Below are 16,083 nucleotides of genomic sequence, written 5' to 3' on the forward strand. Positions count from 1 at the left end.
AACTGATTCTAAAAACTCTCTGGTTTGTCACTATGAGTTTGAGCTCATTTTAAAGCTCTTTGCAAGGGCTATTGAATAATGAATGGGATCTTCTAAAAATTCCATATGATTATGCTATTTTTAAGGTGCCAAATGCAAAATGAAAGTCTCAAATTACCCCTGGGCCCTGGTTCCTGGCCAGGCTGGCCCTGGGCCCCTTGGAGGCTGGGAATGTGCCAATGTGGTAATCCAGGCTGGATTACCATTATCCAGGACACTTGAAATAAAACTCAATTTAAAAACGTTTGAAACATGTAAACTGTAAAGTGTACTTGTCCAATCATCCAATGTCCATTACTAACAGTTCTCTGAAGTCTGAAGTCCTCTTCTTCGCTCTTCCAGGCTTCCTTTTATTTTAAGATAATGTACCTAGAATAAGTGACATTTTCTGTGATTTTTACTTGTTTTTCCTCTATTGATAAATAATTGACCTAATATACTGGGAACTTGGAAGTGTGTAAACTTTCTAGCTCCAAAAATGTCCAGAATTGGGCAATTTGGGAAGTTCTGGTCACAGCTGATGGCTCAAACAGTAGTCTGTAAACTCTGTATATATATTCAATAGGCTACCAGCCCCTGAAGCCTGAGCTGCACCATCAGTGTCAGATTGTATTTGTTTAGACTTTAGAATTGCCACTTGCCAACAATGGAAGCTGCTGGCTACTATCCAGCAACTAGTTGTAGTGGAACAAGGAGCTGTGGGCCTGTGGCTATACCATCAGCGTCAATTGGGGGCAATAAGGGAAGGTTTTGAGCACTTTTTGTTTATAATATCTTACCATGAAACATTTCATAAACAAGTTGGGCTGATTAATAATAATGGGCTCATTGAGTCATTGTAAAGGTCTTTGCGACTTGCGAGGGTTATTGCTATTGTACTACAAACTATTTCTTGTATAAAACTAATTTCCTTACAGACCTTCCAGAAGTTTGCTATAAACCTACCATGACTCCATGAGCTTTGTCAGAGCAAATGATCCTCTAGAGTTTTCAATAATTACCTAAATTTTTTAACAATCTTCAATCATATGTTTAGCTAAGTGCCTAATACTGTATTACTGTCATACATATTTACTACAAAATTCATACATTCAGATGTTCTGTCTTAAATTTGCAGCTGCAAAAAGCTGCACTTCCATGTTTACAAGCTTCAAATTTTTTAGGTAAGATAAAAGATTTCATCAAAATTTTTTGTCAATTAGTTAAAATCTAAGATAATTTGAGTGAAAGTTTTGGTAAATAATTAAAATAAACTTTCTTTTTATGCTTGAACAGCTAATAAATTGAAATAAAAAACATTCATCATGAAATATATTATTCTTCATGAAATACAGCTACCAGTACTTGCCTTTGTAAGATCATCTTTAAAGAGACAAGGCAACTTTTGTGTGGCTCATAATTTACATACATGTATTATTTTTTTGCAGTAATGTGGATATCAGCTTCAAGAGAGTGTTACTGAATAACACCCCTCCAAAGGTTTGCTCATTCTGATATTACCACTACTGAGCTGGGTTGCTGGGGGCACATTGTTAACATTTTTCCTTATAATGCCTATAACATTTCTAAACTGCCATGTCTAGAAAAAATGTATTGTCGCCTGTTGATAATTTTTTTGGTACATTATCACTCTTGAGCATGATATGGTGTCATAATGTATTTTTATATATAATTATGTATACCGTATCTTTGTCTTAAATATATAATGTTGAAATTTCAAAAAAAAATTATGAACATTTTCAGAATTTTTCTCCTCTGCAAAATCACTTTATCTTGTCAAAAGCCCCTAAACTCCAGTCAAAGCCCACCAAATCAGTGCCTTTGCCTTTGAGGGTGTTTCTGGGTGCTGGATCAGTCGTCTGTGCTAAGGCAAGTCAGTGCATTGTCTCAAGCACCCTTAAGCCTGCATATCAGGATTTGTACCAAGATCCTAATATTGATGAGTTACAGTCAGGGTTTTTCTTAATTTTTTACTAAATCCCAATGCAAATTGATTGATTGAATGCCCTAGTGCAAATGTAACAATAGTCTATAGGTATTCACTGCATTTCATTCATTGAATCAACATGGTTTCCAAATTTCAGGTATTTGCTGGAGATGTGTGGGTGCAATGCAAGCAGGGTGCTGTCAAAGTATCAGCTCCAGAAGAGGCGCTCTTGACAGCTCGACTTCAGAAGTCAGATGACACAAATAGTGACAGCAAAGATGCTCTTGATAATGAGGATCTTGTGTTTGACTGGTATTATTTCTGGACACTCCTCAAACCCCAGCTGCATTATTTCCTTGGTGCAGTTGCTGTGAGTCCCCACATCTTTCAATGTACCTACTGTGTGTATATTATGATGATTTGCGGTCAAATTTTATTAATGTATGCCTCGCAACTCATTGTCATTTCTGTAGGAAGCTCCTGTGACTTCATAAAACTCTTAAGCTATAATAAAAAGTTCAACGACAGAATACTATGTAATACTCTACTCATTGGCCCTTACATGGAAAAATATTGCATTAGAGTAATTCTCCTGTAAACTCGGAATTTATGGTGTTACTATCTCACTTAGCTTTTAAAATAATTCACCATCATAAAAATTTTGTTCTTTTTAAAGATTACACGCCAATTTGCCACTTCACAACTACATACCAGTACGCAATTGAGTTACTGTTAATGGGCCACATCACAACTACATACACAATTACACATTGAGATACCGTTAATGCCAACACTTCTTAATTGGTGTTAAATCACTAAATATCTCTAGCATTGCCCGACTTTGTGTGTGCAGACGGCCCTGGTAGTAGCACTAGCCAATGTGCAGATCCCACTGCTGCTTGGAGATCTAGTGAACGTAGTGGCGGAGCATGCAGGCAACACAGCGAGAGATGCGCAACAATTCTGGAAGGATGTTACTCAGCCTGCCTTGAAGCTTGTTAAAATATACATTGTGCAGGTATATAACATTTGCTGTATTTTATACCCAAATGATTGGATCTAAACACTACATCCATTAAGTTCTAGTGAAGTTCTAGTGGATTTCTCCTAAGAGACCATTAAATATGCCTAATAAAGCTTTATTAGAACTAGATAAATGTTAATAATAAATGACAAAGCCTATGAAAAACTTATACCTGATGAGCTATTCATGTAGATTCTGGTTCACATCCATTTTTGTTATGTATAAGTTTTAAATTTTTACACTTGGTTTCAAACTGGACATTTAATGAATCATTCAACCGCCCCACCTTTTTTTGAGAATTTTAATTCCCTTCTGTATGTTTTGTGTGGTCAGTGTATATTCACACTATGTTTGCAGGCAGGATTCACTTTTGGATACATCACATGTCTGACGTTGATGGGGGAGCGCCTGGCAGTGCAGTTGAGGGAAGAACTCTTCCGTTCCCTCCTGCAGCAAGACATTGCTTTTTATGATCAGCACAGAACTGGTGAGGTCCAACATATTCATGATGAGCAGTCAATAGGAGTATTCAGGATGAGCCTAGAAATACTGAAAGTGTTTTCAATACAACCACAAGGAGCTTGGCTGTTGGATTTATAATCCAGCTAAGGTTTGGATTTATAAACTTGGTAATCTAAAAAGTTTTTACGATGCTTAAACACTTTTTGTATTATCGTATATGCATGTTTGGATAAGCATTGATGATTTTTAATTCAATAGGTACTGCATTGGAAAAACCAGTAGAAAGCTCTGCAGTAAAGTTTTTCATTCTATTTGACTATTAACTCATTTAACATGTGCACAATGTTAGGTTTACCACATTGAACATGAGCCAAAGGTGATGTATGCCATGTTACGTGATGCCATCTTAATGCTTGTGCAGGGGAGCTTGTAAACCGCCTCACGGCTGACGTGCAGGACTTCAAGAGCTCCTTCAAGATGTGCGTCTCGCAGGGCATCCGCAGCGTCACGCAGGTGAGCCGCGCCTAACCGCACTGCCGTCACGTGTTGCAAACGCTGGCCAGTAGCAAGTGTTGGCCAGTAGCACATGCTGGCCAGTAGCAAGTGATGTCCAGCACCAGGTACTGTTGTCCAGCACCAGGTACTGTTGTTCAGCACCAGGTACTGTTGTCCAGCACCAGGTACTGTTGTCCAGCACCAGGTGCTGTTGTCCAGCACCAGGTGCTGTTGTCCAGCACCAGGTGCTGTTGTCCAGCACCAGGTACTGTTGTCCAGCGCCAGGTACTGTTGTCTAGCACCAGGTACTGTTGCCCAGCACCAGGTGCTGTTGTCCAGCGCCAGGTCCTGTTGCCCAGCACCAGGTGCTGTTGTCCAGCACCAGGTACTGTTGTCCAGCACCAGGTACTGTTGTCCAGCACCAGGTGCTGTTGTCCAGCACCAGGTGCTGTTGCCCAGCGCCAGCTTCTGTTGTACATCACCAGGTTCTGTTGTAGGTTACATCACCAGGTGCGGTCATTTAAAAGCAAATGCTGTTGCTCATTCCCTGGTGCTAATTCTCATCATTAAAATAATTATGCCTTTAATTTATCAAGCCAGGCGCATTAAACTAATCTAGGATCATTTTTGAAGAGCTTGATAATTATAACACATTAAATTCAGCTCAAACTAATTGTGAATACATTCACTGGCCTAGTGTTACATCGCTTCGTTCACGTTCTATCCCAGTAATAAGGTGCCACTAACGAGCTTGATTATAATAATGCGTCGTTAGTGATGAAGCTTCAATCCTCAGCCATCATCAGAGGTGTTAGTTATTTTTCTATTGGAACCCCGAGAAAACTTCCTAAACATGGGATGTGATGGAGGAGGTGTTGCAGGTGGCGGTGGCGACAGGTGTGGCGGAGGAGTGTGTGTGATGGAGGAGGTGTTGCAGGTGGCGGTGTCGACGGGTGTGGCGGAGGAATGTTTGGGCAACATACGCACCGTGCGGAGCTTCGCCAGCGAGGAGCAGGAGATGCAGCTCTTCTCGCAAGAGGTCGACAAGAGCAGAGCCATGAATGAAACTCTCGGCTTCGGCATTGGAATATTTCAGGTGAAATTGCTTGCCAACAAGCAAGTGATCGGCGAAGTTATTTAATCTTGAAACTAGGCTTTGATAGTAGATTTTTTTTGCCATTTGGGTTTCTAAGTTATTAAACGCTTTTGCATTATTTTGAAATTCATTTCCTAATTGCTTTCATATTTTTGACATCTGACTTATCTATCTAGCAACCTTAATTTTTGTTATTATTATTTTCCTTCACTTATTAGCTTTCATTTCCTATTTTTGTGGATGTCTGACACTATTTATTTATTTTGATTAATTCATTTATTTTATACGAATTTTCTCTTTGACTTGCAACACTATAATTTTCCTAACTGGGTTTTAAATTTCCCAATCCAGTTGATCAATTCTCACACTCATAAATGCAAATCTGTGGCTCAACCACCAGATTAACACGTTGACTACGATCGCTTCATCTTGTACTATTATTTCATTTTTTGTACTGTTTTTAAACAGGGTTGCCAGACGGTTATTTTTTCCGGACAAATTCCGTGATTTAGTTTTCTTCAATTGCGTTGGCCGGCTAAAATTTATGATAGGGGTACTTCCTAATTAAATTTTAAGCACTGGAAAAAGAAAATAAATGGAATTTTTATAGCGGAAGCTACAAATAAACTAGTATATATTGGGTTATCGGCCTTTTTGGCCTTTTTTGTTCTCGGATTTAGCCGATTTTAGGCAACCTGAATTATGCACCACTTCGTCCTGGAGAAATACATTTCGTGGTACGCATATGTACCACTTCGGAGTCAACGTGTTAAAAAGAATAATAATCTTTTAATTTATAAAGATAATATTAAGACTAGTACTTCTCCATTAGTTACAAAAAATTGAACTACCTACATCTTACATACTACCTATGTCTAGTTTGTTTTTCCGGTCTGAATAAATTCATTATTATCCAATCTATCGCTCCGGCTGAGTTGAACTTGATTTTTAAATTGGTCTCTATTTTTGTGGTCCTTCATTACGGTATTTGTCTGCATATTTTTTTTATTCACCGGCTTTATGATATTTATTCAATTCATTTTTACTTTTTTAAATTTGACATAGATATTATCATGAACTAATTTTTCCTCTGCAGGCAGGATCTAACCTGTTCCTAAATGGCGTCGTGCTGCTGACGCTGTGGCTTGGAGGCTCGCAGCTCGCGAGTGGCAACCTACGGCCTGGTGACCTCATGACTTTCCTGACGGCGTCGCAGACCATCCAGCGCTCCCTGGGGCAGCTCTCTGTACTCTTCGGCTACTACGTCAGGGGCGTCAGCGCTGCTACCAGAGTCTTCGAGGTGCAGCTCTAGGTCGTGGTCCTTCAGGATGCGGTCATATTAGCTACTGGCAGGGCAATATGTATCATAGTCTCCATTAGAGTTACCATAGCCAGACAAATGCTTGAATGATAGGGTTCAAAGTGAAGATATCTGTGTTTCTACAAAATAAGAAGGGTTATCACCTCTATTTGTGTAGATGTGGGGGGTTTTAGATGTTGCCGTTTACAATTATCTTGTAGAAGATTCTGGAACTTGTACAAATGCATAAGGCACCCTTGAATCTATGAAATCCACAGTTTTCATGAAAATGCGGGTTTCATAGGATGAAAATAGAATTCCCTCTGAAATTAACATTGCCTTTTACCAAAGACCGTCAGATAAGAACTTTTTTTTGCAATTTACTTAGTCACTTATTGATTTCTCTATAGATGCAGAGCATACTTGAATGTTTTTAGAATTGAGTATTATTAAAGAAAATCATTACTTCTTAAACAGTCACTAATAATGGCAATAATAATGCGGGTGTTTGCAGTTCGTGCACTTGAAGCCAAGCATCCCCCTGACGGGCGGCCTGAGGATCCCGTACCACTCGCTGTGTGGCAGCGTGCGCTTCAACAACGTCTGCTTCTCCTACCCCACCAGGCCGGAGCAGGCGAGTCATACGTGCTGACTCAAGTGTGTACGTGCTGACTCAAGTATGTACGTGCTGACTCAAGTGTGTACGTGCTGACTCAAGTGTATACGTGCTGACTCAAGTGTGTACGTGCTGACTCAAGTGTGTACGTGCTGACTTAAGTGTGTACGTGCTTACTCAGGTGTGTACGTGCTGACTCAGGCACGTACGTACCGAGTAGGTACCAAAACACTAATCCAGGCTGTAATAGCAGGGCCAATGGTAGCTGGGCCATAATCTTCAATGAGGTCAGAGATTGGTTATCACGTGAGAAATTTATGGATTGATGAACATGAGATTGATGATGATGAAAGGCATCAGTGATTACTAATGATGATGATTGATTACTAATGATTGAATGATGGAATCAGAGATTGCTAATCATGAGAGGGATAAGAGATTGCCTGGCCACGCAATAATCATCAGAAAGTTAGAGATGAATTAATTTCAATAATATGCGTCTCGTTCTTTTTGTCATCATTTAATGTAAAGTGATGGGATCGTTGAGAGTCATTCATGGTAATGAATAATTCCAGCATAAGTAATTCTAGATTTTACTCTTTGTTGCCTAAGACAATGTATTTTCCTTAAGTAGAAAAATAGTCAATTCTTCAAAGTGCAGTCTTTCATTCATGCTGTTTCTCAGCTGAAAATTAATCGACAAAAAAATGTTAATTCTATATTTATAAGGATTTGTCGTTAAAATTTTCATGAAAAATAAGAATATCTCATTCTTGACAAGGCCATAGTTTTTTTCTGAAGTATGTTGGCCTGATGTTTTTTTCACTCAAAAAGTGAAAAATAATTCAAACCCACGTAAATTCTCCGAGCGACTTTCAATCTGTCTCTAACCTCATGAAGCGTTGAATTCTATTGACAGTGGAGAATTGTGTTGTGAATGTAAGCTTTGGTATTTTCGTCACAGGAGGTCCTGCACAAGTTCAGTCTGGAAATTCCTGCTGGCAAGACGGTGGCTGTGGTGGGAGAAAGCGGTGCTGGCAAAACTACCGTCGGCCATCTCTTGGAGCGGTCAGTTCACATGATATTCATGTTGTTTTATTATTAAATGTATTGTTATGTGATTATGTTGTTTGCATTATGATATTATATTGTTATATGATACTCGGTGAACATATTTACTTCAATATCTTTTCTTTACTCTAGTACCGTTATTGTTGCTGGAAATCGAGGTACCCGATGAAGTTTTTTTTGCACTCTATTAGCGTTCAGAGTGAGTAAAGAACTCACCTTGTGCTCTATAGATATGCCAATAATTCACATATGCCGTCATTTTCTTTTAATGTAACGCTCATTCCTAGTTAAATCCTTTAAGTACTGATGTAACTCCTGTTACCAGCCTTTCGGAACAATAACAGACTACAATTAATGTATCCATAGACAAAGCATGTAATAATGTGTAGAAGTCTAACGAGAAGACTCAGGTAGATACCTGACTCGTGTAGATAAATGGTCAACTGACAGGTTTTACGACGTAGACCACGGCAGCATCACGATCGACGACGTTGACCTGAGACGTCTGGACCCGGCTTGGGTGCGAGGTCGTCTGATCGGCTTCATCCACCAGGAGCCTGTGCTTTTCCATACCTCCGTCATGGAGAACATCAGATACGGACGTCCTGACGCCACCGATAGCGAGGTTTAACTCGCCTTCTTGTAATAATAATAACGGTTTCAGCGTTTAGTAGGCCGTAGGTCTGTCGTCGATTCTTAACATTGCAGAACTTTCACAGCATTTTGCGGTCTCGAACTCGCAACTCACTGCTACAATTCTGCTTTGCTTAACCGCCCGGCCTCCTTGCCGATTCTGACCAGAAAGTGGCGCACAGAGCTGGGATCGAACCCGCGCCAATCTTGGTACTACTCTGAACTTTAAACAATGGGCCACCCTGCCCAGCGAGTTCTTAATTATCATGAAAATATGTACGACTGACTGAATTAACGACTGTACCAGACTACAAGTATAAAATTCCTCATTTATGGCCATAAATGTCATTGCTACTTAAACATCGGTGCAGAGAACCAAATTTTATGAAATTACAGCAGGAACGTACCGTAAGAGTAGCCAACATCATTATTTTGATTCGTGCGATCTGAAATTTCACCAGAAGTTCTTTCCTCCTCCAAAAACCAGATGTATTTTTGAAGCATTCTTGATGCTACGCTCGCAGTCTTTCTTATGATCACATAGACGAGTGATCAATGCGGAACTCAGCTTGAGAGTCTTTAATATAACATAAAAGAATCAACGCCTAATCATTATAGACAGAACCCATTCTCTTATCAGTCATGGGATATTCTTATTTTTCAATCTAATTTTTAACAACTCTTCAAAGGAGGTTCAATGGGAATTCTTTTTTGTGAATGCTAGCTCGGTCAAGTTTTATGTAAACCCAAGCCTTGTTTATGTACTGTGTTAGATTTTCTGCGTTCCTATCACAGTTTATGTACCGTGTTAGATTTTCTGCGTTCCTAGCACTGTTAATGTACCGTGTTAGATTTTCTGTGTTCCTAGCACTGTTAATGTACCGTGTTAGATTTTCTGTGTTCCTAGCACTGTTTATGTACCGTGTTAGATTTTCTGCGTTCCTAGCACTGTTTATGTACTGTGTAAGATTTTCTTTGTTCCTAGCACTGTTAATGTACCGTGTTAGGTTTTCTGCGTTCCTAGCACTGTTTATGTACTGTGTTAGATTTTCTGCGTTCCCAGCACTGTTTATGTACCGTGTAAGATTTTCTGTGTTCCTAGCACTGTTTATGTACCGTGTAAGATTTTCTGCGTTCCTAGCACTGTTTATGTACCGTGTTAGATTTTCTGTGTTCCTAACACTGTTTAAGAACGGCCGTATTTGCAGTGTTGTAATGTGATCAACAATTGCAGGTGATCGCAGCCGCTGAAGCTGCCAACGCGCACGGCTTCATCTCGCGGTTCCCCGCAGGGTACGCGACGGTTGTGGGGGAGCGCGGCGTGACGGTCTCGGGAGGCCAGAAGCAGCGCATCGCCATCGCTAGAGCGCTCCTCAACAACCCCAGGATCCTCGTGCTGGATGAAGCGACCAGGTCCTAATTTGCATGTTGAAGTATGGCATGCTGTCTTTGCATGATTGTAAACGCATGACATGCTGTCCATGCTTGCATATTAAGGCATAGCATGCTATCTTTGAGTGCTTGTTAACGCATGACATGCTGTCTGTATTTGCATATTAGAGCATAGCATGCTATGTTTATATGCAATTGAATACAGTTTACCGTCGATTATTTTGACGTATTTTTCATGCTATTGCGTTCGACTTCGTGAGCTATTATGGTCTCTTTCTTTCAAACGCATGTGTTGATCTGAGTAAAGCAACGCCATGGTTACTATTTCATAAAAACTTTCAGTTTATTGATGTGACAGGTCGCTAAGAATCCTCTACAGTGATTGAGATTGAGTTTTCTTGTTAGTCATATGCTATGGTTTGTTTCGTATCTTTCAGAATCAGTGATCCATAAATAATCTACGATAAATTGTACATTTCCTGCATGTTTTGGTCTCCAATGAGCTTATACTTACTTGTTAATAATACTTAACGTTTATTTTGCCATATTTCTCATTGTTAATGTCAATTTAGGATTTTGCACATTTGCTCGTTCATCACATCTTTTACCATTGTAGGCAAACGTGGGTGACCTGAAATCTAAAAAATTATTGGATGGAAAATCAACGACACCGTTGACAATTATTAATGCAGCTTATTTTTGACCAATTTAAAGTTTGCGATGCAGGCAACGAATTTATAAATTAGTCGAATGACAACTAATCAAAAAGAATAACTGATATTATAAAAAAAATTTTCTATGAATTGTACATATAATTGTGATGAACAAACGGATCCAGCATGTTGATTTAGTTGTTAATAAGTGCATGTCATTGCAGTGCCTTGGACGCGGAGTCGGAGCGCGTGGTGCAGGCAGCGCTGGAGCGCTGCAGCGTCGGCCGCACGGTCATCGTCATCGCGCACAGACTCTCCACCATACAGGCCGCCGACACCATCGCCGTGCTCAGCAGGGGCAGGCTGGTCGAGGTATTGTACAGGTTCCGTGATAAGGCAACTTTACCATCAGTGCCATTTACAGTCCAGGACTTGTGAAGTTTGGAAAACATTCGTAATAATTAATGGTGTTAAAAATACCTGTTCCTTCTTTGTTGTGCCATCAATTTGAAGTTCCTAACAAGCGAACAGCCTTCGCTACGTCGACAAAATTTGTTTGTTAGTAATATATTATATAATTCATACATAGTCAATAACAATTTGCCGGTTTTTGGATTACATCTCCCCCCTACGCCATCTCGTCCTTGTCGTGGGCGGTTGGCTAGCGTGTCTCGATGAGACCCGAAGCTGTGCGGTCTCAGATGCAATCATGGCCGGGTGGCTCCGGTGGAAAGCCCAGACTAACTGAGATGGCAGAACGCTCGTCTGGTGACGGCCTGGCTCTGTTACGGCCACGTAGGGAGTGCGCTGGAACGAGAGGGCGGATGAGGCGGCAGTCAGCGCCCGTCGCCATGAATAAGTCCCAAGTCGCGATTACTACCATATATTAAAAGCAGACAGAGGGTGTGGCAAGAGTAATGGCGAAATTCAGAGGTAAACAAGTTGCGAAAATTGAAGGATAGTGTACGAATCTGGAACTCGTCTTATCCGAGATAACGTCGCATGAAAGTGGTCCTGTGTAGGCTAAGAATTGGCCACACACGCCTCACTCACAGATACCTTATGGAACACCGCCCAATGCCTTGCTTAACCGACTTTTTTGACCCCCTGACTGCTGCACGTAATGGCAGGGTGCCCTAACTATAAGGTCGACCGAAGAAACTGCTCCTCAGACACCATCCTACTGAACCCAGGCGAAGCCCTTCCCAGGATTCTAAGGAAAGTTCCCCGAACTGATTTCAATGGTACAGATAACCTCAAGCTATACTTGACACAATGTAACCTGCTCCGATAACTCTAGGCCTGCCCTGAGTACACCAACTTGATGCACACACTATTATATTATAACCTAGCTGAACCCTCGCGACAGCGTGCCTTGACCGCCGAAATGGTAATATTGTTAATATTTCATTTACACGCTGTGTAAATGGACGTTTGACTTTCGGCGAGAAATGGATCAAGATTTTCTGAAGCGCTAGTAAACCCACTATTAACACTACCGTAATTCTTGGGTTTTTCGCTAACTAAAATCACTTGCGGATGCTGTGTAAATTAAATGATTAAATAGTCTGTCGTGCGGCACTGTGTTTTTGCTATGATGTGTCAAGTGTAACGTAGGTAATTCAAATGCATTTCAGGTTGGCACGCACGAGTCTCTGAAGAAGCTGGGCGGGTACTACGCTCAGCTCATCAGGCATCAGCAGAAGACGTAGCAGCAGTGCTGCTTCTTAGCGCTCCATTGAACTATGTCCCCTCGCACGAAAATCTCGGAAATATATAATATCAATTTAGTCCTTGTACAGTTTAAATAAAGAAAAAGTGTATTTATCATAAGGCATTACATATTTAAATAACAATTTATTTTATTTTGAAACACACAATTTTCCTTAATAGAATAGAATCCAGTTTCAGCAACATCGTGTGGTTCATGGTTTCATTGTTAATGGTTCCGATCTTACAGGATCGCTTCCTAGAACTCAATTTAGTAGATATGGTAGTAAAGTTGAATTGCTCTATAGTGATACCTATGATTTTTTGCACAGATTGGTCAAAATTACTGAGCCTGCTGGAAGACATGAAAGGCAAAGACACTTTAACCAAATTTGATGTTAAAAAAAAAAAGAGATTCTTGGATTCGAGAGTCAAGATAGGGCATTAAAGAAATACGTTTGCTTCAGCAAGACCTTTCCTTACACTACCTATAATGTAGGACATGAAGGATGTAGTCCTTAGGAAAATATTGAAAACCAAGCAAAATTAAGGCAACTAAAAAGCTACCCAATGTTCTTCAACCAACTTTTTGGGGATACTATCGAATATTAAGTGTGCTATGACAGTTTACGGCAAGCATTACAACAAACAATGGTCGTATCCCTTTTCAAGTTCATAGGCTACGCAGCATCATAAGCCCTCTAACCAAAGAAAATGACTCGGGCAAAGATTTAGAATTTGAACTACAAAGAATTTCAATTGAAAAAAAGAGAATAACATCTATCCAGGACAAATCTTGCACAGGTGCATCAACAAAAATGTTCTATTATTATGCGAATGAAGCATCAGAGAGCAACATACAAAGTCTGAGCAACAGATCTACCATGTTAGACCATCTGTTGACCTATTCTTTTAGAAAAATTCATATCTGTCAGGTCATCAAACTTGTATCATAATCAAGAGGAAGAGTGGTTACATGAACCGAACTTAAATAAAGAACATTTGCTGGAAGATTAAATAATATAGAAGTAAGCAAAAACAGCAATCGATACACTTATGTTACACAAAACTTTTGAACAAGCCTCCGTAACATGGCTTTAACAGAAAACAAATAATTGCACAAAAGCTAAATATGTAATAATTGCACAAAAGCTAAATAGGCTAGATATAGAAAATATGGAAACTTTTGAACAAGCCTCCGTAACATGGCTTTAACTGAAAACAAATAATTGCATAAAAGCTAAATCAATGAAGCATGCAAGGCATTGATGGACATTATTCAATTGTTTTTAGCAAATGATGCATTCATTTAAGCATTACACATGCCCAAGTTTTGGTTTACCTATTGGAAAGGTGTTTTGCTGGCAGACCATATGAAAAAATGCGTAAACAAGTCCTCTCCATATTTTATATTCTTATAATGCAAATAACTTTTCCTTGTTTGCAATGTGTCATGTATATACTCTTATTTTAATGGAATGGGCACTATGGTAAAAATTTTTAAAATCAACCAGCTGTTTACTGCCTTATAGCTTGTATAAGGTTTCTTTCACAAACCAGGTTAAGCTCAACCTTTCAAGAAAGTTATTGATATGACCACATTCATAATCAATCACTTGAAAACTTGACTTGAATCTTCTATAAGCAAATTGTATTCCTGTGTCAACCGCGGGGAGATTATCTCATAATCCACTTGAATGTTGCATGGAAGATGAATTAGTATAATAAAGGTGTAAGTAATAAAGATTTGCAATAAAAGTTAAGGCTTATTGGAATTTTGAAATAGAACTGACATGCCAATAAATGCAAGTAGACAGAAACTATGTTGTATTACTATGAATCTTGTGCATTTCATATTATTGTTCATCATACCGTTGTATGGTTCCCCCGCTAATATCTTTGTCCATATACACTTTGCCCAGATTTGCACCTGCTGCAATGGTATATGACCCATCTACGGCTATGCCACAATGCTTACCATCAGATACTACATCTCCTCTTTGTTGCGTACTTTGTTTAGTCCAACCATCAACAGAACCCGTCCACATGGAGGCTGTAATAGGCCATATACCAGTTTTAGGAGGGGTAATCCCTGCATCATATAATACATCATAAACAAAAAGATTACATTTTGGATCCCCTGCCTGAAATGTACAGGAACCATCATTAGCCGTTTTCTTTACATCTTTGGCCCAATCTGTCCTGCCTCTATATTTCTCCGCGTGCTTAGCAATTTCATCTCCTTTGCCCATATTGTATGTCAAAGCCTTTGTTGTCAAGGAATCTTCAATCAATGTGACCGCTGAGTTGTCCTATCCACCTAATCTTGGGCCGAAGTCAATAAAGGTTCCAAAAGGCGATCTTTTATTTTCCTCTTCCTGAGGTATATCCTGGTGAATCTGGAATTTCATGAAAACTAGTCAAAAAAACACCAAATTACAAATAGAAATCATATGTTAAATTTATTACCTGAGAAATCACACAGGGATGTTGTTTACCTTTTTTTTTTGCTACAAAAAAAAATCAGTTTGTAAAAATTGAACACACGTTACACACCTTTCAACAAGAATTAAATCTACAAAGAGTGAGCACTCACAGCCTCATTTTAATAATTTCTAAATTCAAAATTTGTGTTTCAGAGCCTAGACATCAAGGCATTTAGGATAAATTTAGGATATGATCAATGCAAGCTGAAATAAAATAATATAATAATATCAGAAGAATAGGGCAAAAATACAAGGCACAAAAGGTGGTAAACATTTTTGTAACTAGCAGCTTAGCCTTAGGCTAATTCAAATCATATGATCTGAAGGCAAAATCAGTTTTTAAAATAGGTAGCTAAAAGCTAATGTTAATAATCTCAGGTGGCACCGTGGCAGGTGCTACCTATACTGGCATCAGTCTTCAGATTGGCTTGAACAAGAAACTGGCTTTGTGTTAATGTTATTACAGTTAGACATGAAATTATATCCCAGTTAAAATATTGGTTACTCACGTTTTCTTGATGGCTTAACAAATGCACAAAACAAACTGACTTAAGATGTGAACAATTTATTGATACCTGCATAAAGAACAAAAGGTTGTCATACATTATTTAAAAACAGCAAGACAATAAATTTAAGGAAATCCGGTAGCCTAATANAGAGTCTTGGAGATTTGCAAATCAGCAAATGGAGTTCACTGTCAAGTAAAAGCTTTCTAATTTCAAAGAGACCAGGCTAGCTTATCTCAAATAATGTTTTCCATTCATTCCATATTTCCATTATCCACAAAAACTTTGAACATAATTTTATAGGAGTATTAGACACTAACTGAACACATTTCTATTTGAAAAAAGACAGGAACAAAAGTGGCTTGAGCCTCCCACTTGGTAATCTCAATTCTTCTTTCTTTATTTCTTCTTATAGGAGCACTGGAAATGGTATTGGTCCATGCAGCCCCTTGCCTTGCCTAAACAGGGTTGTATGGTATATGTTGCCTATATGTTCCAAATTGTCCGAGACAATTTGTCAAGACATGATGTGCGCCAATAATTAATTAATAGTTAGATCTGAATATAACAATGTTCTATCGACGTTTAATCACCGGAAGATCTTCTGAGGGTCCAAGGGTTCGTAGTTATGTCCGAATAAGAGGCAGGAATCATTGAGGGCGTGTAGTCTAAA

The 16,083-nt window shown here is 39.2% G+C and overlaps 1 protein-coding gene and 1 long non-coding RNA gene across 2 annotated transcripts; one reads left to right on the plus strand and one right to left on the minus strand.

The window, feature by feature from the left end:
• Nucleotides 1-956: 956 nt before the first annotated feature.
• Nucleotides 957-12,526, plus strand: LOC108675422 (mitochondrial potassium channel ATP-binding subunit-like). The gene is made up of 16 exons (XM_018163431.2): nt 957-1,202; nt 1,467-1,518; nt 1,783-1,908; nt 2,124-2,336; nt 2,820-2,984; nt 3,348-3,477; nt 3,874-3,974; nt 4,645-4,714; nt 4,817-5,043; nt 6,140-6,343; nt 6,858-6,977; nt 7,924-8,027; nt 8,481-8,655; nt 9,898-10,076; nt 10,933-11,080; nt 12,346-12,526. The coding sequence occupies exons 1-16, from the start codon at nt 1,135-1,137 to the stop codon at nt 12,418-12,420; spliced, it is 2,157 nt and encodes a 718-aa protein (XP_018018920.1). The 5' UTR covers nt 957-1,134; the 3' UTR covers nt 12,421-12,526.
• A 996-nt stretch (nt 12,527-13,522) lies between these two features.
• Nucleotides 13,523-15,549, minus strand: LOC125177661. Its single transcript, XR_007156609.1, has 2 exons — nt 15,414-15,549; nt 13,523-14,817 (listed from the first exon to the last, which is right to left on the minus strand). It is a non-coding gene; the product is annotated as an uncharacterized LOC125177661 (long non-coding RNA).
• Between the last annotated feature and the right edge of the window lie 534 nt (nt 15,550-16,083).

This window comes from Hyalella azteca, unplaced genomic scaffold (genome assembly GCF_000764305.2).
Source record: "Hyalella azteca isolate HAZT.00-mixed unplaced genomic scaffold, Hazt_2.0.2 contig3925, whole genome shotgun sequence".
In the NCBI taxonomy this organism is placed as follows: domain Eukaryota; kingdom Metazoa; phylum Arthropoda; class Malacostraca; order Amphipoda; family Hyalellidae; genus Hyalella; species Hyalella azteca.